The sequence below is a fragment of the Aquarana catesbeiana genome, linkage group LG02 (assembly GCF_042186555.1).
Source record: "Aquarana catesbeiana isolate 2022-GZ linkage group LG02, ASM4218655v1, whole genome shotgun sequence".
Taxonomy (NCBI): Eukaryota; Metazoa; Chordata; class Amphibia; order Anura; family Ranidae; genus Aquarana; species Aquarana catesbeiana.
Genome location: NC_133325.1, coordinates 662,433,592 through 662,455,056, shown reverse-complemented (window position 1 = coordinate 662,455,056; position 21,465 = coordinate 662,433,592). Strand labels below are relative to the sequence as shown.

Sequence of the window (21,465 nt, the reverse complement as noted above, 5' to 3'; positions counted from 1 at the left end):
ACAGCTGAAGCAAGAGCATTGCGGAAGAGATCTTGCTACCCTGAGAAGCTGTAATTGCTTCAGTGGGACTTAAGGATCCCCTTCCTCTGTGTGTAGCACAGCAGGAATGGGTGACCTGAATGGAAGGTCTGGTCTGCATCGAGATGATGTTGAAGGAAGGATACCGAGTGCTTCATTGGTAAGCTACCCAAGTTTTTCCGTGGCTGAAGGATGATACTTCCATGGAGAGCTATGGTTTTCATGGCCCAGGACTATTTGAAAGAATCCAGGAAAATCCAGACTTTAGAAGTACAGCCAAGTGGTGGAGATATGACGTCCAGGATAATAAGGAACTGGATATTCCCAACAATCTCGGATTGCAGGAAGATTTTTATTTTTTAATACCGCAAGAGTGGGAGCTGGAATGGGTTTACAAAGGATTATTGGACACTGCTCAACAGCATACCCCAGTGATCTGTGATGCAGCGTTTTCTCCAAAGAGGTTGTCAGAAAGAAGGGAGCTCACAGCCCCAGCTGAAATGCTGGAATCAGGGCAGAGCATGGTGGACCTCTACCCAGCACCTTCAGCTCTTACTCAACTCCTGGGCTGGGGCCCCTCTGCCCAGTGGCGGGCTGATGTAGTGGAGCTCCCACCCCCAGCTGAAGCACTGGCATCAGGGCAGAGCATTACTATCCTCTGCTCAGCATCAGTAACATCTTCTTTTCCCAAGAGGGTTATATTACTTCCCTGGGTACCTGGCTGGCCATAGACTTGAACCCAATCTCTGGTAAGAAAATGGCTGAGCACCGACGCTCCCCATCCAACCCGGGGGGGTGTGGTGGTTGTTTGCCGCCCACCCCCCCAAAAAAAATAAACCACCAGATGCCACTGGTCCCCCTCTATTACTTTTCTGGGGACAACCCAAAATTTGGGATTTTCTTTCACTTTTAATGATAATGGTGAACAGGAGAGATAGAGGGGGAATCTCCCTAATGGGGTCACAGACAGCAATAAAACCTGACAGGGGGGTTAATCTATCTCCACTCTGTCCAAAACGAAACAATTCGTTATACTTTAACTATTTATATCTATAACAAGTTTAATAATCGTAAAGCTTTAATTGATGTCTTTTTAAATAAAGATGTTTGCCCGAATATTCCCTGACCGGTCTCTCCATGTGACAGGCTTGCCTCCCCGGTGCTCTCCCATCTCCTGCAGCCCCGAGTCTGGCGGGTGGCTGAGCTCCACACGGGGCACGCTTCACATTGCAGGCACAACTGCTTCTATCGATTGCTCGGCGCGCAGCGTGGCTGTCCCTTTCTGGGATCGATTCGCCGTGTCTTTTCGCACCCACGTGGGTACACAACTACTATGGCGGAGCGTTCGGTGACAGCTGAGGCAGCCCAGGGATCCGGTGTGGGGACAGTACAGAACCATGGAGCCGACCCTCTCTCTGGTCCCGGAGCCTTAACCGCGGCAGGAGCAGTAAAATCAGGTCAGGAAGCGGAACGGCTTTAGTGATCTCTTTCTCACACGACTTGTGTGGAGTGTGTATGGAAACAATACCATATGTAGACTCCTTAAGAGAGCAACCATGACATGTCACCCTCCATCTGCTGCACCCTGCAGCTCTGCCATGTGAGTAATGCTCCGGCTCTGACATGAGCAGTTCTAGTGGCCTACACACAGCTCGTAGGAAGAGGCTGGCTGCTGGAGGAGAACATGTTTATTATTCCTTGGTTTGGGGCATAACAGCTTCTGCCACATTTATAGCTGACAATCTACACATATATTCAATGATCTATCCTTATTAACATCTTACTTACTGGGCACTTAAATCCCCCTCCTGCCCAGACCAATGTTCAGCTTTCAGCGCTCTCACACTTTGAATGACAGTTGCGTGGTCATAGAATCGTTGTACCGAAATACATTTTTATCTTTTTTTTTTTTTTCACACAAATAGAGCTTTCTTTTGGTGGTATTTAATCACAGCTGGGATTTTTATTTTTTGCTAAACAAAAAAAGATGGAAAATTTAGAAAAAAAAAAATCATGTTTTATAGTTTGTTATAAAGTTTTGCAAACGGGTAATTTTTCTCCTTCACTGATATGTGCTGATGAGGCGGCACTGATAGGCACAGATAAGGTGGCACTGATGGCCACTGAGAAGATGGCACTGATGGCCACTGAGAAGATGGCACTGATGGGTCCTGATGAGTGGCACTGATAGGTGGCACTGGTAGTTGACGCTGATGGGCAGCACTGTTGATGAGGCACTGATAGTTGGCACTGGTAGGCGGCACTGTTGTGTACTGCTAGATGGCACTGGCTGGTGGCACAGGTGGGCACGGATGAGCTTGGGGCAATCTCCTTGATCGGGGCTGGTGTCCCTCTCTGTTAAGGATGAGCTCAGGCGTGTTCGCAAACAGCACGTGCAGAGCCCGCCAGGAAGTCGGCACTGCGCTGCGCTAATCACAGGAAGTGAGACATTTCCCGATCTCTGCAGCCGTGCATCCTTACTCCCTGTCAGTGTGAGGAGAAAAAATAGCCGACTACCGGCTCTGTTTACGTCACATGATCAGCTGTCATTGGTTGTCAGCTGATCACGTAGTAAGAGGTCGGGATCGTCTCCTTATTCCGATTTGTGATCAACCAAATTTCATAGACTCGCTGATCACAGAGAGTGCCGCGTGTGCCCTGCAGGGGGTGCACAGGCCGCTCGGGCACGGGAGGACGTCAATAGACATCCTCCCAGTAAGGTAGGTCCACGCTGTAGCCGTCATTCAGCTATAGCGCAGATCTGAAGCAGTTAATGTGTAACCACTTCAGCCCCAGAAGGATTTACCCTCTTCCTGGCCAGGCCATTTTTGCGATACCGCACCGTGTCGCTTTAACTGACAATTGTGCGGTCGCGCAAAGCTGTACCCAAATAAAATTGACGTCCTTTTCCCACAAATAGAGATTTCTTTTGGGGGTATTTGATTACCTCTTTGGTTTTTATTTTTTGCGCTATAAACAATTAGTGACAATTTAGAAAAATAACATTTCCTTACTTTCTGCTATAAAACATTTCCAAAAAATGTAAAAAAAACAAATTTATTCCTCAGTTTAGGCCAATATGTATTCTGCTACATATTTTTGGTTAAAATACCAATAAGTGTATATTGATTGGTTTGCACAAAAGTTATCGCGTCTACAAAATAGGGGATAGATTTATGGCATTTTTATTATTCATTTTTATTTCTTTGCTAATAATGGTGGTGATCAGTGATTTTTAGCGGGACTGCGACATTGCGGCGGACAGATCGAACACCTAAATGGCATTTGTGACACTTTTTTGGGAACCAGTAACATTATTACAGTAATCAGTGATAAAAATATGTACTGTTATTGTACCACTGACAGGGAAGGGGTTAACATCAGGGGCGATCAAGGGATTAAATGTGTTCCCTGTTTTCTAATTGTATGGGGTACTGTGTGACTGAGGAAACACTGCAAAAGACAAGGGAAGATGCGCTTCTAAGTGTAGACGTTTCTTAAAAGCTTTAATAGTACATTAGATAGGCAACTCACATTTAAGTGGTAAGTAAAAGCACATAGGTCCCAGCAAGAGTAAGTCCAGGTAGTGACGATCCTGCTCCCTCGGGCCTTCACAAACGAGCGCTGTCAGTATTGCAAACCACCTTAGCAGAAAAGCAGGATCTGTGTGATCTCCCCTGTTTACACAGGCAGATTTCCGTTCTGTCGCTGCGGGGAATGATTGCTGATTGGCTCCCCCTACTGGCCAATGGGAGTGTGCACCTCCGGCGGCACACAAAGGGTTGCCATCTCATCCCTTTTAACCCCGAACACATATGAATTACACAGGTTCTGAGGCTAATTTAATGCAGATAAGGCACCAAGTCAGTATAATTACCACCTTAATCGGCTACAGAACCCGTGTAATTAACGTGTGTTCAGTTTAACAGGATGAGGTGGCAACCCTAGGCACACGCGTGCCCACAAATGCGCGTTCCCGAGCCAACGTACAGCTACGACGATTCGCGGGGTCGTGCCACATTGCCGCAGGATTATGATGGCCACTGGTTGGCAAGAGGTTAAAGAGGAGCCAACCCTCCCCAAGGATAATTTTGCTCTTTGGCCCCTTTTGCATGGGCAATCCGATCAGGTCCGCTTCTGTTTGTTTTTTTGGCGGGGCTCATCAGAAGTATGTAAGGAAGTATATAAGTGTAGCGCTAAAGTGTATAAATAAATTGTTTGGCTAAACCACACTAAATAGACAAATACATGTGAATCAAAAAATGACTATGAATTAATTAGTATGTGTCCATAAAACATGATAGTTGATACAATATATCAAAAAATTGTATATAAATCACAAAAATTCCATGCGTGATGAGTGCCATGTGAATGGCTGGAAAAATAAAAATAAATATTGCTGGAAAAAGTGTCTGTGAAATAATTGGAAAATATGTCCATGAAAGAGTTGAAAGTCCACAGTGTTAATTACACAAATAGAAAGTGCAGAAAAACCACCACTGAAACAGATGAATGCTTACCAAATGGTTTGAACTCAAAAGAACATACGTTCTATGAGTCAAACGTGCTTGTGTTATCAACCAACAACCAGGGCGTAGTCTTAGGAATCCTCTCTCTGCAGGAGGAGGCGGAGCGCTAAGGGAAAACCTAGGGAAGCGGCTCATCAGAAGGTCCATGGACTTGTGTCCATTTATACCCGCCCATCTCTGGGTCCGATCATCCGGTCCCCTAAAAAAAATGGAAGAGGATCTGACCTCCATTTAGTGGGATTGGATTGGAGAAAGACTCCGCTGTCTGCTTACATCCGGCCGCCCATAGAGCAGAGCGGGCTCTGTCCGTGTCCACTCTGCAGAAACTGATGTGTCATCCGCTCTGCTCCAATCGGCAGGGGATCTGTGAGCAGATCCCCTGCTGATCGCAACATATTCACCCGTGTGAAAGGGGCTTTAAAGTGATATTAAAACAGAGTTCCACCCAAAAGTGGAACTTCCGCTTATCTGCCCCCCCTTATGGGGGGCACCTTATGGGGGGAGGGGGGAACGGGTACCTGTTTTTGACAGGTACCCTTCTCCGCTTCCAGGAGACATCGCTGCTCCTCTGAAGTTCGGCCCCCTCCACCTTTCTCAGCCACCGGGCCGGTTAGAAAACACAGCGTGCTTTGCACATGCACAGTAGGGAACTGGCTGTTTCCCTTAACATGAATTGCGGCAGAAACACCCGAGAGCCGATCAGAAAATCATCTGGGGTGCTGACATTGTGGGATCCCTGGACAGGTAAGTGTCTCAATATTAAAAGTCAGCAGCTACAGTATTTGTAGCTGCTGACTTTACATTTTTTAGTGGGGGGCGGAACTCCTCTTTAAAGTCTATTTTTTTTTTTTTAAATAACAAACATGTCATACTTACCTGCTCTTTGCAGTGGTTTTGCACAGAGCAGCCCAGATCCTCCTCTTTTCAGGTCCCTCACTGGGGCACCTGGCTCCTCTCCCCCTGTCGAGTGCCTCCAGAGCAAGCAGCTTGCTATGGGGGGCACCCGAGCTGCTGCTCTGTGTGTCCATTCAGACACGGAGCCGTGGCTTGGCCCTGTCCCCTCTCTCTCCTCATTGGCTTACTGACTTTGACAGCAGCAGAAGCCAATCATAAAGGAGAGTCAGCTGAGGCTCTCATGCAACATCGCTGGATCGAGATGGGGCTCAACTAAGTATTAGGGGGCTGCAGCACACAGAAGGTTTTTGTTCTCTTAATGCATACAATGTATTAAGATAAAAAAACCTTGTGCCTTTAGAACCACTTTAAGTAAAACTAAATACAAAACTTTTTTATTCATTTTGAATAGAGCAAAGGAGGGTTATAACCTGTCAGGTTTATTTTTGCTTCCTGTCCCATAGCAAAACAGGAAGTGAGAGAGTCCCTCTAAAGAGAGGGAATTCCTGCTTGTCACCAGAACTAGTGTTCGACATTAGAAGATTTCCCCCTATACATGTTGTGGGAACAACCTAAAATGTACTATTTTCTTTACTTTCAGAGATTATCGGTAAGGAAAAACAGAGGGTGAATCTTCCTAACAAAGGCACAGACAGCAATAAACACTGACAGGTGTTCTAATCCCTCTTCCCTTTAAAAAAAGTTTTGCCTTCAGTTATACTTTTCCAAAGGTTTTTACCTTCATGTTACATGCATTAAGATAATAACCCTTCTGCATGCAGCTTCCCCTCCAACCCCTTATACTTACCTGAGGTCCATCCCAATTCAGCAATGTGCACTAGAGCAGCAGTTCTCTAGGCTCTCTGTCTTCTCATTGGCTAAGAGACAGCAGCGGAAACCATTGGCTCCCACTGCTGTCAATCACAGCCAGTGAGGAAGGAGCAAGGGGCAGGGCCGAGCCACACTCTGTCACACAAAGCAGGGCCCAGGAGCAAGCATGCATGAGTGCTCTCATAGCAAGCACTCACTGGGGGGAAGAGTCAGGGGCGCCAGCAAGGAATTTAGAAGAGAAGGATCAGCGCTGCTCTGTTAAAAACCATGCACAGAGCAGGTAAGTAGGATGTGGTTGTTATTTTATTTTTTTTTTTTAAATCAAGTGTTATTTACAATCAATTCAAATAGTTTGTTTGGACCAATATGGTCCAAAAAACTATTTCTTTCACTAACTCAAGCATCAGCTATTTACAGTATACAGCGCTGTGTTCCCGCAGAGGTACAGGGACTTTCCATCCCATTCCTGGAACAAAATTGAGTTGGGCTGCTCAGCCATTCATAAGAGGCTTTGAATTTTATGAATGAATACGTCCTTTCTGATTGGCTGAGATGAAGAGGTCATCGGATAACATCATGATCTCCATCTCAGCCAATCAGAGGTAGCCTTGCATTTATTCTTAAAATACAGGGCCTTCTTTGAATGGTTGAGCAGTGCTTAACTAAATTTTGTTCCAGGAACAGCACAGGAAGTCCCCATCTTGTTGTCAATATCAGCAACATGGTCACATACATATTTGCCAGCACACAACAGATCATTGAGTACTGTCCGACAGTTTTATTGAGGAAAGATCACATTACAGTGTGCAAAGTTTCGTAACCACGCAGGAGGACCCCTTGATAAGGCATGTGATCATGTCAGGCATGTGAGTCCCCAGCTGCAGCACCCACTAGTCCTGAGCCAAATTCAGGAACATGTGCAATGGGAAAATTGACATTAATTTCCTGCTGCCAAAACACAGTGCTGTGTACTGTATGTAGCTGATGCTACATAGAGGACATACAACGCTGACAGTCGCTGCATCTGTTTGTCTGGACCAGCTTGGTCTAAAAGAACTATTAAAAGTTCGCTGAAACCTGGAGTTAGGCTTTAATAAGAGAGCAACAATAAAGCTCAGATAGAGATAGAGATGAGTTCGGAAGATATCCAAGCTCTTCTCTACTCAGTATTAAAATCTAGGAATCTTTTTTTTTTTTTTTTTTTTTTTTAAATGGCTTCCCCTGCAGGATTATGCCATAATATGCATATACTCTGCATAGTAGCTTAATATTTTTAAATAACAAACATGTGCTACTTACCTGCTCTATGCAGTGTTTTTTCACGGAGTAGCCCCGATTCTCCTTCTTGGGTCCCCTGCTGGCACTCCTGGGTAATTTATTAATAAGGGTTTTTCATTATAGAATGTATGCTCCAAGCCCACCCTTAATATCTTCCCGCAGGGGAAGTCAAGGGTTTAAATTAACCCTGCCGTCACCATAAATCACGCCCTGTGAAAGAAGATTATCTATATTTATCTTTCTTAACCACTCACCGCCCGCCCACTGTTAAATGACAGAGGGGCGATGCGACTCTCGTTCTGGGACGACGTCATGTTGCTAGGACACGGCGTGACCCCAATCTCTGTAAAGAGCCACGGCCGCGGCTCCTTAACCATGTGATCGGCTGTGTCCAAACACGGAAATGCCGGTAATCGACTCTCATCGCCTTACACTGACAGTGTGTGGCGAGGAGAGACGATCAGCGGCATCTCCTCGCAGGGGACACGAGACATGTAATCAGGCCACTGATCATCAGTGCCCTGATTACAATAAAACACCACCAGTGCCAGCAATCGGTGCCCATTAGTGATGCCAGTCAGTGCTGGCTGTCAGTGCTGCCCATCATTGTTGCCTATCAGTGCCCACCTCTGCCACCTATCAGTGCCACCTGTTAGTGCCCATAAGTGCGGCATATTAGTGCCTCCTTCAGCGCCACCTCATCTGTGCCCATCTGTCCTGCCTCAGCGTACATCAGTGAAGGAGAAAAATTACTTATTTACAAAATTTACTGACAGAAACTAAGGAAAACTTTTTTTTTTTTTTTTAATTCTTAGTCCTTTTACTTTTTTCTTTTCTTTTTTTTTTTTTTTTTTTTTTTTTTTTTTTTTTTTAGTAAAAAATAAAAAACTCAGCAGTGATTAAATACTACCAAAAGAAAGAAAGCTCCATTTGTGTGAAGAAAATTTATACAAATTTCACACGGTTACAGTGTAGCATGACCGCGCAATTGTATTTCAAAGTGTGACAGCACTAAAAATTGGCCTGGGCAGGAAGGGGGTGAAAGTGCCCTGTAGGCAAGTGGTTAATAATACAGGTACATTGGGTTATATTGCTGCCTTCAGGAGATTGGACGCTGTCAAGGGTTTACAGTGACTCTGTCATCACCATTAATCACGCCCTGTAAAAGAAGAGCATCTATATTTATCTTTCTTAATGACAGCTGTAATTGCTGTAATGACAGCCTAATATAACCTCTCCCACTCCCAGCATGCCTCATTTTTTTTGGTAGTGTCCTAGGAGAACAGAAGTGTTTTCTCTTCTGAAAGAGGTAAAATCGTTTGTTTGCCATGTTGCCAACTTTTCAGTTGGATTGCTTGTCTTGATCTACCTGATTACTAATTCTGTTTCCTGTAATGTACCATTCAGAAATATTATTTTCTTAGTACAACTCATGACTGCATGCAACAAGTTTGCTCTGCCCCTAGATCCTACAGGGCAACCTAACTAGATAATAAAAAGGTTAACGTAGCCCCAGCCCAGCATTCTAGTTTTGTCCTCGAACCAGGATCACCTGATTTTACCCCTACAACATCCCACTGATTCAGCCTCTCCAAGATGTATGACACCCACATGGCTTGGTAAATCCAATGTATGTGGTGTACCCTCAGGTTCTAGTCTTTTATGTGTTTTTTGTGGCATAAATTCCCTATTGTACTGGGCTGTGTCTTTACTTATTTTGCCAGTGTCCAATTCACTGAAGGCAGCAGCCTATTTTCCGACTGAAAAATAGAGAAACTGCTCTCAATCTTTTGCTGGCGGGAATTCCGCCAGCAAAAGTCCGATGGAGCATACACATGGTTGCATTTTCGGACCAAAAGTTCTCATCTGACTTTTGCTGGCGGAATTTCTGATCGTGTGTACGCGGAATTAGACTTCAGTGCTTTGCTGGTCCCCAGCCACTGCAGCTAGCCCACACATCTGGGAGAATGCCTGCTCTTACCACTGCCCATACAGTTTTAGAAGAACTAAACCCCATTACAGCATGACTTGGTACCAGCCAGCAGGGCATATGGGAGCAACCACATTGGTTGCCTTGACAAGCTTGATACTTCCTTGGTGTGCAGTGGGCATGATGAGTTCCGGTGTGTGTCTTGTGGATGAGTTTTTTTGGTGCAATATGGTTTGCATAGTCTCTGAATACTGTTTAGTTCATCTTAACATCTGAAAGGTTTACCTGTCTGTTTAAAATCCACTGGGCAGTGTATGCTCTTCCCAACTTCAGTTGGGAAGAGCATACACTGAGTCCCATGGTCTCAAAGAACAGTGCAACAGCAGCCAATTAGCTTGAAAGGGGGGGTGGTGGCTTGCGTGGAATGTATCGTTGTATTGACGCACATCTTTCAGTTCTAGTTGCCTGCATGCAAGGGTGCCTCCATATTACCTTGGTAGGGAAAGGAGCCACCCTGAAACCTAAAAGCAGCGCTGGTGCTGAGGGAATGGGCTGAAACAGGAGGAAAAAGGCCTTTATTGCTTTAAGAGGCAGTATATTTGGTAAGGCTTCACCTTCGAAGATGAAATTAAGAAAAAGGTAAGAAAGGCTTTAAACTTTAAAGCTTAAGATTTTTTTAACTCGGCACCAGGGACAGTACTTACATGAAAGTGGTTGTAAAGGCACAACGTTTTTTTACCTTCATGCATTCTATGCATGAAGGTTGAAAAACCTGTGTGCAGCAGCCCTCCCAGCTCCCCCAAAACTTATCCGAGCCCCCTCTTGATCCAGCGATGTCCACGAGTGCCTTGCCTCTCTGGGGACTCGCACTACTGATTGGCTCACTGGCTGTGATTGCTCCCGCTGCTGTCAATAGCCAATCAGTAGACAGAGGGGCGGGGGGGCTGAACCACGGCTCCATGTAGCAAGGTGCCCATATAGCAAGCTGCTTGATGTGAGGGCACCCGACAGGAGGGAGGAGCCAGGAGCACCAGCTTGGGACCTGAAAAGAGAACATCTGTGCTGCTTTGTGCAAAACCACTGCACTGCTTGAGTGTCCCTTGTGCTGTTGGCTGCAATGTTCTTTGAAATCTTCATTCCTCTGCCTCCTGGATATCCCCGCAGCTGTGACCTTCCAGTGCTGTAGGGTTTACTGCAAGTGGCTTTACTTGTCAAAAGTGCTGATTATGCCAGGTTTCTGCCTCCTTTCTCCGTTCATAGAAGGTGTACTGTCATTTCCTGCAATGAAACGTTATTTATGAACAGAGGAGGCAGATTTTCATTCATCCACCCATCCTCCATAGACTGCTTCAACATTACGGGAAGTCATAGTACACCTTCTATGAATGGAGCAGAAAGGGTGGGCATAGTCTGCACTTTTGACAAGTGCCAGTGATGGGTGGAACATCTCGTATTAACCCCCGCAGTACTAGAAGATCACAACTACAAGGGCTTATAGGGGGTAGAGGAATGAAGCTTTCAAGGAACAGAGCAGCCACCAACTCACGGGACACTCGTCATTCATGTTAGTACTGTCCCTGTTGATTTAAAAAAAAAAATGCGAGTAGAGGAGAGCCGATCGGCTGCTCTTCTGACGGGGGGTCTGCGCTGATTATCATTGCAGGCCACTGGGGATGCCTACCATAGATGCCTACTCAGGACCACCAGAGATGCCCACCCAGGACCACCAGGTATGCCAATCAGTGCCCACCAGTAATGCCTGCCAGTGCCTCCTCCTTAGTGCTGCCTATCAGAGCCATCTATCAGTGCCCATCAGTGTCACCTATCAGTGCCTAGCAGTGCGGCATTTCAGTGCCGCCTATCAATGCTGATTAGTGCCGCCTATCGGTGCCCATCAGTGCTGCATATTAGTGCCTCATCATCAGTGCCCATTAGTGCCGCCTTATCAGTGCAGCCTCATCAGCGCCCATCAGTGAAGGAGAAAAATTACTTATTTACAAAATTTTATAACAAACAAAGAAAAACGTTTTTGTTCAACATTTTTGGTCGTTTTTTTTATTTGTTTAGCAAAAAGTAAAAACCCCAGTGGTGATCAAATATCACCAAAAGAAAGCTCTATTTGTGGGAACAAAATGATAAAAATTTTGTTTGGCGACAGCGTTGCAATTGTCATTCAAAGTGTGAAAGGGCTGAAAGCTGAAAATTGGCCTGGGCACGAAGGGGGGAAAGTGTCCTGTATGGAAGTGGTTAAGGCAGCCATTAGCATAGTGATTTGTGGTTAATTTGGGTATGAGCAATCTCAAATGTGATTTATCATTGATTATAATGTCATATGATACAACACACACAGTATATTTCTGCAACTGGCTGGAAAATTGATCAAAAATACGATCTAGCAGTTATGAAAGGCTATAAAAAATGACCATTTAATTGAACTGAATTACGTGCAGTTCTCAAACACATGTACAGATATTTATTCAGTCAATCACTAGCGATTAACAAATTCTACATATTGGGTATGCATATGGGTATTCAAAAAAAAAAAAAAAAGAAAAAAGCTTTTACAGGCGTCCAGCATTTTTTGTTTTTTAATGCCGTTAAACTAAGTTCAGTGGTTTATGGCCATGCACCTTAGAAGTTTAGATCATATTTTTTGAGCAGCTTTTAGAAAAAGAAGCCCCAAAGCTGCGTTTTAAAAGAGCTTCTGAGCATAATTTATGTGCGTACACGCCTAAATGTGTGTGTATATTCACAAGTGGCTAGAATAAATGAATATTCTGGCCGGTAGAATACGTTTATGCTCCTATGCTTCTAAAGTGGCTAGAATAAATGAATATTCTGGCCGGTAGAATACATTTATGCTCCTATGCTTCTAAAGTGGCTAGAATAAATGAATATTCTGGCCAGTAGAATGAGTTTATGCTCCTATGCTTCTAAAGTCGCTAGAATAAATGAATATTCTGGCCAGTAGAATACGTTTATGCTTCTAAGCGCTATACACCTGTATATGTGCTTAAACGCACATAGTTTTGCACCAAAGTGAGCATTTTTTAGGGTTGATTTTTCTGCCATCTACTGGCTGAACGATCCAGCATAGAAAGGAGTATTTTAATACGACCATGTGCATGAGGCCTCAATGTGCAAAGTCAGAATTGGTCAAGAGGATCTTGGGTTTGCAAATTTTCTTTATTTTAAAAAAGGTTAGTGGCATTGAATGATCAATTGAATATTCACATGGATATGTGTAGCCACCTTTTAGATTGGGGACAGGATTGAGCAGAACATAAATAGTTAAAGAGCATACATTGTGGAAATGTAGAGGATGGAAAGCCTTGGATAGTATATGGCCATATGAAGGTGACTGATCTGTTGTTGGTAAACCAGAAGGAGAAATAGAATATAATGTCAGAAAATTGCATCCTTTTGTAAAGTACTAAATGCATTTATTTCTAGAAATACTTATTGGTATTTACTAACAATAGGATAATGGGTTGATAAAGGTAAAATGTAATAGTCTAGTAGGCTGTGCATAAAGGACAACTGTAAGTAAATATATGAAAGCAATGGGTGGAAGTGCTGGATGGAGAACAGGTAAATATTATGCAGAGTTGGAGCCCCATGCAGTGAGCGGAGGATCGGGTCATGCTGTAGGCTATAAATCAAAGCAAACGCAGCACAATCCCATAGCATTTCATGTAAAAATATTGTGAGGCAAATGTAGAAACATTCCACTCGCAAGCAACGCGGTTCAGAAAGAAATGCGCCTTACAGTCTATACCACAAGCCATCGCAGCCATCAGTCTTCTAGATAATGGAGGTATCTCCATACATATCATAGCCACTGTCAGAACTGACAAGAGATTAGAACAGCAAGGGAAAGCTGGGGAGGATGGTGCTCTATAAACACACATTACAAATGTACACATTTGTACCTACAGTATTAACCCTTAGCAGGTGTAACTACAATATAAAGGACAACTTCCAGCTAAAAACATTTCTGTTCTGGTTTTGAATGAAGTAGGGAACAGTTAGAAGCTTTGTCAGGTTTGCATTGATTGGATTTTTCTTCACTTCCTGTCTGAACTGCAGAGCTCAGAGACACAGGAAGTCATTTGATTGGAAATGTCTCCAAGTGGGAAAATGCTAACGTGGAGGAAAAGCCTAACTATAAAGATTCTTAAACACTTCAGCTCCAGAAGGCCCCCCCCCCCATGACCAGGCCATTTTTTGCGATACTGCGTTACTTTAACTGACAATTTCGCAATTGTGCAACGCTGTATCCAAATAAAATGTGTGTCTTTTTTCCCCCGCATATAGAGCTTTCTTTTCTTTTTTTTCCCCCCACATATAGAGCTTACTTTTCTTTTTTCCCCACATATAGAGCTTTCTTTTCTTTTTTTCCCCCCACATATAGAGCTTACTTTTCTTTTTTCCCCCCACATATAGAGCTTACTTTTCTTTTTTCCCCCCACATATAGAGCTTACTTTTCTTTTTTTTCCCCACTTATAGAGCTTTCTTTTGCCATACTGTGTTACTTTAACTGACAATTGTGCGGTTGTGCAACGCTGTATCCAAATAAAATGTGTGTCGTTTTTTCCCCCACATATAGAGCTTTCTCCCCCCCCCCCCACATATAGAGCTTTTTTTTTCCACATATAGAGCTTTCTTTTCTTTTTTTTTTTTTCCCCACATATAGAGCTTTCTTTTCTTTTTTCCCCCCAGATATAGAGCTTTCTTTTCTTTTTTCTCCCCACATATAGAGCTTTCTTTTCTTTTTTCCCCACATATAGAGCTTTTTCTTTTTTCCCCACATATAGAGCTTTTTCTTTTTTCCCCACATATAGAGCTTTCTTTTCTTTTTTTCCCCACATATAGAGCTTTTTCTTTTTTCCCACATATAGAGCTTTCTTTTCTTTTTTTCCCCACATATAGAGCTTTCTTTTCTTTTTTTTCCCCCCACATATAGAGCTTTCTTTTCTTTTTTGCCCCACATATAGAGCTTTCTTTTCTTTTTTGCCCCACATATAGAGCTTTCTTTTGCGATACTGCGTTACTTTAACTGACAATTGCGCAGTTGTGCAATGCTGTATCCAAATAAAATGTATGTCTTTTTTTCCCCACATATGGAGCTTTCTTTTGGTGGTATTTGATCACCTCTGCACTTTTTATTTTTTGCGCTTTAACCACTTGACCACTGGGCACTTAAACCCCCTTCCTAACCAGACCAATTTTCAGCTTTCGGTGCTCTCACACTTTGAATGACAATTACTCAGTCATACAACACTTTACCCATATGAAATTTTTGTCCTTTTTTTCACACAAATAGAGCTTTTTTTTGGTGGTATTTAGTCACCGTTGGGTTTTTTATTTTTTGCGCTATAAAAGAAAAAAGACTGAAAATTTGGTAAAAAAATGAATTTTTCTTTGTTTCTGTTATAAAATTTAGCAAATTAGTAATTTTTCTTTGGAAATTTTGGCCAAAATTTATACTGCTACATATCTTTGGTAAAAATAAGTACAACTTGGTGTATATTATTTGGTCTTTGTGAATGTTAGAGAGTCCAAAAGCTATGGTGCCAATATCTGAAAATTGATCACACCTGAAGTACTGACGGCCTATCAAATTTCTTGAGACCCTAACATGCCAGAAAAGTACAAATACCCCCCAAATGACCCCTTTTTGGAAATAAGACATTCCAAGGTATTTGAAAAGATGCATGGTGAGTTTTTTTGAAATTGTCATCTTTTCCCACAATTCTTTGCAAAATCAAGATTTTTTTTTTTCTTTTTTTTTTTTTCACAAAATTGTCATATTAGAAGGTTATTTCTCACACACAGCATATGCATACAACAAATTACACCCCAAAACACATTCTACTATTACTCCCGAGTATGGCGATACCACATGTGTGAGACTTTTACACAGCGTGGCCACATACAGAGGAGCACCTTCAGGCGTTCTGGAGCACCCAGGCCAATTCTGACATTTCTCTCCTACATGTAAAAATCATCATTTATTTGCTAGAAAATTACATAGAACCCCAAAACATTATATATATTTTTTTAGCAAAGACCCTAGAGAATACAATGGCGGTTGTTGCAACTTTTTATCTCACACGGTATTTGCGCAGCAATTTTTCGAACGCGTTTTTTGGGGAAAAAAAACAGTTTTGTGCTTTAAAAAAAAACAAAACAGTAAAGTTAGCCCAATGTTTTTGCATAATGTGAAAGATGAAGTTACGCCGAGTAAATAGATACCTAACATGTCACCCTTCAAAATTGCACACGCTCGTGGAATGGTGCCAAACGTCGCTACTTAAAAATCTCCATAGGTGACGCTTTAAAATTTTTTACTGGTTACATGTTTTGAGTTACAGAGGAGGTCTAGGGCCAAAATTATTGCTTTCGCTCCAACGTTCGCAGTGATACCTCATATGTGTGGCTTGAACACTGTTTTCATATGTGGGCGGGACTTACGTAAGTGTTCGCTTCTGCATGTGAGCACACGGACAGGGGCACTTTAAAATTTTTTTTTTTTTTTTTTTATTGTTTATTTTACTTTATTTTAGTTTGACACTTTTTTCCCCCAAAAAATTTTTTTGATCACTTTTATTTCTATTACAAGGAATGTAAACATCCTTGTAATAGGAATATGGCATGACAGGTCCTCTTTACAGTGAGATATGGGGTCAATAAGACCCCACATCTCACCTCTAGGCTGGGAAGCCTGAAAAAAAAACAAAAAAAAAAACGATCTTGGCTTCGATCTAGCGGTGAGTCGGTAGAAGCACCGGAGGGTGGCGGGAAGGGGGGGGCGTCCCCTCTCGCCTCCCATAAGAACGATCAAGCAGTGGAACAGCTGCTATGATCATTCTTATGGTGTAGGAAATCGCCGGCTGAAAAAGCTGATATCTGAATGATGCCTGTAGCTGCAACCATCATTCAGATATCCCCGCTCAAAGTCAAGGACGTCATATGACTGTGGGCGGGAACTGGTTAAAAATTGCAGAGTATTGCAGAGTATTGCAGGGTATATTGCAGGGTAGTGCCGGGTATATTGCAGAGTAGTGCCGGGTATATTGCAGAGTAGTGCCGGGTATATTGCAGAGTAGTGCGGGGTATTATGCAGGCTATTATGCAGGGTATTATGCAGGGTATTATGCAGGGTATTATGCAGGGTATTATGCAGAGTATTGCAGGGTATTATGCAGAGTATTGCAGGGTATTATGCAGAGTATTGCAGGGTATTATGCAGAGTATTGCAGGGTATTATGCAGGGTATTATGCAGAGTATTGCAGGGTATTATGCAGAGTATTGCAGGGTATTATGCAGAGTATTGCAGGGTATTATGCAGAGTATTGTGCAGAGTATTGTGCAGAGTATTGTGCAGAGTATTGTGCAGAGTATTGTGCAGAGTATTGTGCAGAGTATTGCAGGGTATTATGCAGAGTATTGCAGGGTATTATGCAGAGTATTGCAGGGTATTATGCAGGGTATTATGCAGAGTATTGCAGGGTATTATGCAGAGTATTGCAGGCTATTATGCAGAGTATTATGCAGAGTATTGCAGGGTATTATGCAGAGTATTGCAGGGTATTATGCAGAGTATTATGCAGAGTATTGCAGGGTATTATGCAGAGTATTGCAGGGCATTATGCAGAGTATTATGCAGGGTATTATGCAGAGTATTGCAGGGTATTATGCAGGGTATTATGCAGAGTATTGCAGGGTATTATGCAGAGTATTGCAGGCTATTATGCAGAGTATTATGCAGAGTATTGCAGGGTATTATGCAGAGTATTGTGCAGGGTATTGTGCAGGGTATTGTGCAGGGTATTGTGCAGAGTATTGCAGGGTATTATGCAGAGTATTGCAGGGTATTATGCAGAGTATTGCAGGGTATTATGCAGAGTATTATGCAGAGTATTGCAGGGTATTGCAGGGTATTATGCAGAGTATTGCAGGGTATTATGCAGAGTATTGCAGGCTATTATGCAGAGTATTGCAGAGTATTATGCAGAGTATTGCAGAGTATTGCAGGGTATTATGCAGAGTATTGCAGGGTATTATGCAGAGTATTATGCAGAGTATTGCAGGGTATTATGCAGAGTATTGCAGGGTATTATGCAGAGTATTGCAGGCTATTATGCAGAGTATTATGCAGAGTATTGCAGGGTATTATGCAGAGTATTGCAGGGTATTATGCAGAGTATTATGCAGAGTATTATGCAGAGTATTATGCAGAGTATTATGCAGAGTATTGCAGGGTATTATGCAGAGTATTGCAGGGTATTATGCAGAGTATTGCAGGGTATTATGCAGGGTATTATGCAGAGTATTGCAGGCTATTATGCAGAGTATTATGCAGAGTATTGCAGGGTATTATGCAGAGTATTGTGCAGGGTATTGTGCAGGGTATTGTGCAGGGTATTGTGCAGGGTATTGTGCAGGGTATTGTGCAGGGTATTGTGCAGAGTATTATGCAGAGTATTGCAGGGTATTATGCAGAGTATTATGCAGAGTATTGCAGGGTATTGCAGGGTATTATGCAGAGTATTGCAGGGTATTATGCAGAGTATTGCAGGCTATTATGCAGAGTATTATGCAGAGTATTGCAGGGTATTATGCAGAGTATTGCAGGGTATTATGCAGGGTATTATGCAGAGTATTGCAGGCTATTATGCAGAGTATTATGCAGAGTATTGCAGGGTATTGTGCAGAGTATTGTGCAGAGTATTGTGCAGAGTATTGTGCAGGGTATTGTGCAGGGTATTGTGCAGGGTATTGTGCAGGGTATTGTGCAGGGTATTGTGCAGGGTATTGTGCAGGGTATTGTGCAGAGTATTGCAGGGTATTATGCAGGGTATTATGCAGGGTATTATGCAGGGTATTATGCAGAGTATTATGCAGAGTATTGCAGGCTATTATGCAGAGTATTGCAGGCTATTATGCAGAGTATTGCAGGCTATTATGCAGAGTATTATGCAGAGTATTGCAGGGTATTATGCAGAGTATTGCAGGGTATTATGCAGGGTATTATGCAGGGTATTATGCAGAGTATTATGCAGAGTATTATGCAGAGTATTATGCAGAGTATTATGCAGAGTATTGCAGGGTATTATGCAGAGTATTGCAGGGTATTATGCAGAGTATTGCAGGGTATTATGCAGGGTATTATGCAGAGTATTGCAGGGTATTATGCAGAGTATTGCAGGCTATTATGCAGAGTATTATGCAGAGTATTGCAGGGTATTATGCAGAGTATTATGCAGAGTATTATGCAGAGTATTGCAGGGTATAATGCAGAGTATTGCAGGGTATTATGCAGAGTATTATGCAGGATATTATGCAGAGTATTGCAGGGTATTATGCAGAGTATTGCAGGGTATTATGCAGAGTATTGCAGGCTATTATGCAGAGTATTATGCAGAGTATTATGCAGAGTATTATGCAGAGTATTATGCAGAGTATTATGCAGAGTATTATGCAGAGTATTGCAGAGTATTTTGCAGAGTATTGCAGGGCATTATGCAGAGTATTATGCAGGATGTATTGCAGGGTATTATGCAGGGTATTATGCAGAGTATTGCAGGGTATTATGCAGAGTATTGCAGGGTATTATGCAGAGTATTGCAGGCTATTATGCAGAGTATTATGCAGAGTATTATGCAGAGTATTGTGCAGAGTATTGTGCAGAGTATTGTGCAGGGTATTGTGCAGGGTATTGTGCAGAGTATTGTGCAGAGTATTGTGCAGGGTATTGTGCAGGGTATTGTGCAGGGTATTGTGCAGGGTATTGTGCAGGGTATTGTGCAGGGTATTGTGCAGGGTATTGTGCAGAGTATTGTGCAGAGTATTGTGCAGGGTATTGTGCAGGGTATTGTGCAGGGTATTGTGCAGGGTATTGTGCAGGGTATTGTGCAGAGTATTGCAGGGATGGCTGAGCATGGAGGGATGGATGGATGTGACAGCAATTGTCACTGAGCACCGCTGTGGGCACTACACATGCAGCCCACAGCGGTGCTGCCATCCGATCCCTCCCCCTCTCCTCTCACACTGTACCGATCGGTACACAGAGGGGAGGGATGAACCGGCGTCATGACATGACGCCGGTCTGTTGACATGTGATCGCTCCGTCATTTGACGGAGCGATCACATGGTAAACGGCCGTGATTAGCGGCCGTTTACCGTGATCCGTGATGCGCCGGGTCCTATGGACCCGGCGGTCACGGAAGTTCTCGGGTGCGCGCCCCAGGGGGCGCGCGAGAGCAGTATTCTGGGAGGACGTCCATGGACGTCCACCCAGAACTAGCCGACCGCGCTGCAGACGTCTTTCGACTATGGCCCGGTCGGCAAGTGGTTAAACAAAAGAAGACCAACAATTTTGAAAATGAAAGAATAATATTTACATTCTGCTATAAAACATACCCAATAAAATTAAAAAAAATAAAATCTAATTTCTTCATCAATTTATGCCAATATGTATTCTGCTACATATTTCTTTTTGGGGACCACCAATTTGACACTAATACAGTGATCAGTGCTAAAAAATCTGCACTGTCACTGTACTAATGACATTGGCAGGGAAGGGGTTACCATCAGGGGCAATTAAAGGTTTAACTGTAAACCTAGGTAGTGCTTGCTAACTGTGAAGGGGGGGGGTGGTGGTGCTTTGACTGTGGGAAGGTAAAGATCCGTGTTCCTGCTTAACAGAAATGCAGGATCAGTACATTCCCCTCTCACAGAACGACAGTTTGCCTTGTTTACATAGGCAGACTGCCGTTCTGCCTGCCTGAACGATCGGAGGGTCCCGGCGGACATCGCGTCCATCAGACCCGCTGATTGGCTCCCACTTTGTCCAATCACAGCAGAAGCGGGTCGCCAGTGGCGCATGCGCCCCAGACCTGGAAGGTACTAGGTACGTGATCTGGCACAAAGTGGCCACCCTGCTGCAGTGTATGTATGGTGGGTGGTTCGCTAGTGGTTAAAAATGTTCTTTTCCCCCCTTTCCTCCTAGTTTTCCTGCCTGCCCTATATAAAAAAGATTTGTGATCCTGCAGCTCCGGCTCCTGTGTCAGTAAGCAGCTGCTTCAGAGGAGAAAAGGGAGCACTGAGAATGGCTGGGCTATGGGAGCCTGCAAGTGATGTCACAGGTCTTGGAATTCAGAGCTATTGTTGTGTGCTCCCTTACACAGAGCTGTAGGAGCATGTGACTGGACGGAAGCTGATTTAAAATTAAATTTAAAATTAAAAAAAATTTTTAAAAAAGTGCACAGTTTTTTTTTAATTTTTTTTTTTTTTTTATACAGGTTAGGCAGGATACGTAGAAGGAGGGGGGGAGGGAACATTTTTAAGAATAGTTATAGTTAGGCTTTTTTTCACTTTAAAACCTCTCTATCCATGTTAACTTAACAACACTATGGGTTCCTTTGATGCAGCGGAAGATGGGATTTGTAGTCTGTCCATTTACAGATCCCTGTATATGGATAACGAGTAGAGCCACATCAGGACCGAATTACAAAAATGACAGTAGTCTGATTCGGTGTGAGGGGCAGTTTTAGGGTGGGGGCTGCAGACTGTGACCATGTTTCATGTTACACCCTAAATATGTCTGTAATATGAAGTGTGCTCCAAAAGGTGTACTTTTTATGTTTTATTTTTTTTGGTGAGACATGTTCTCTGGTTCTTTATGAAGTATTTTAATAAACCCAGAACATGAAAGGTGCTCCCTCTTGGAAGAAGCACCTCTTTTCTCAAAGCTGTGGGGAATGCTCCTCTTATTCGCACCTATAAATGAAAACTGAAATTCAAAGGCTTTTCCAGCATACATGTGGTATTAGCCTTGTCCTTTCCCAAACCACAGGATAGAGGTAAATTAAGGCTGAACAAAAGGACCTTTCCTGGTGCCAACATGACATTATACATATTTTTACTGGCCCTGACTTTTAACAAAGAGAAACGTACCTGTCCAAGGATCCAGGGT

The 21,465-nt window shown here is 43.2% G+C and overlaps 1 protein-coding gene across 1 annotated transcript in view; it reads left to right on the top strand.

Moving 5' to 3' along the window:
* Positions 1-1,289: 1,289 nt before the first annotated feature.
* Positions 1,290-21,465, top strand: part of DPH1 (diphthamide biosynthesis 1) — a 444,182-nt gene continuing 424,006 nt past the window's right edge. Inside the window, exon 1 of the mRNA XM_073616616.1 lies at positions 1,290-1,475. Within this exon, the coding sequence (XP_073472717.1) occupies positions 1,352-1,475 (124 nt within the window). The 5' untranslated portion in view covers positions 1,290-1,351. The remainder of the gene's footprint in view (positions 1,476-21,465) is intronic.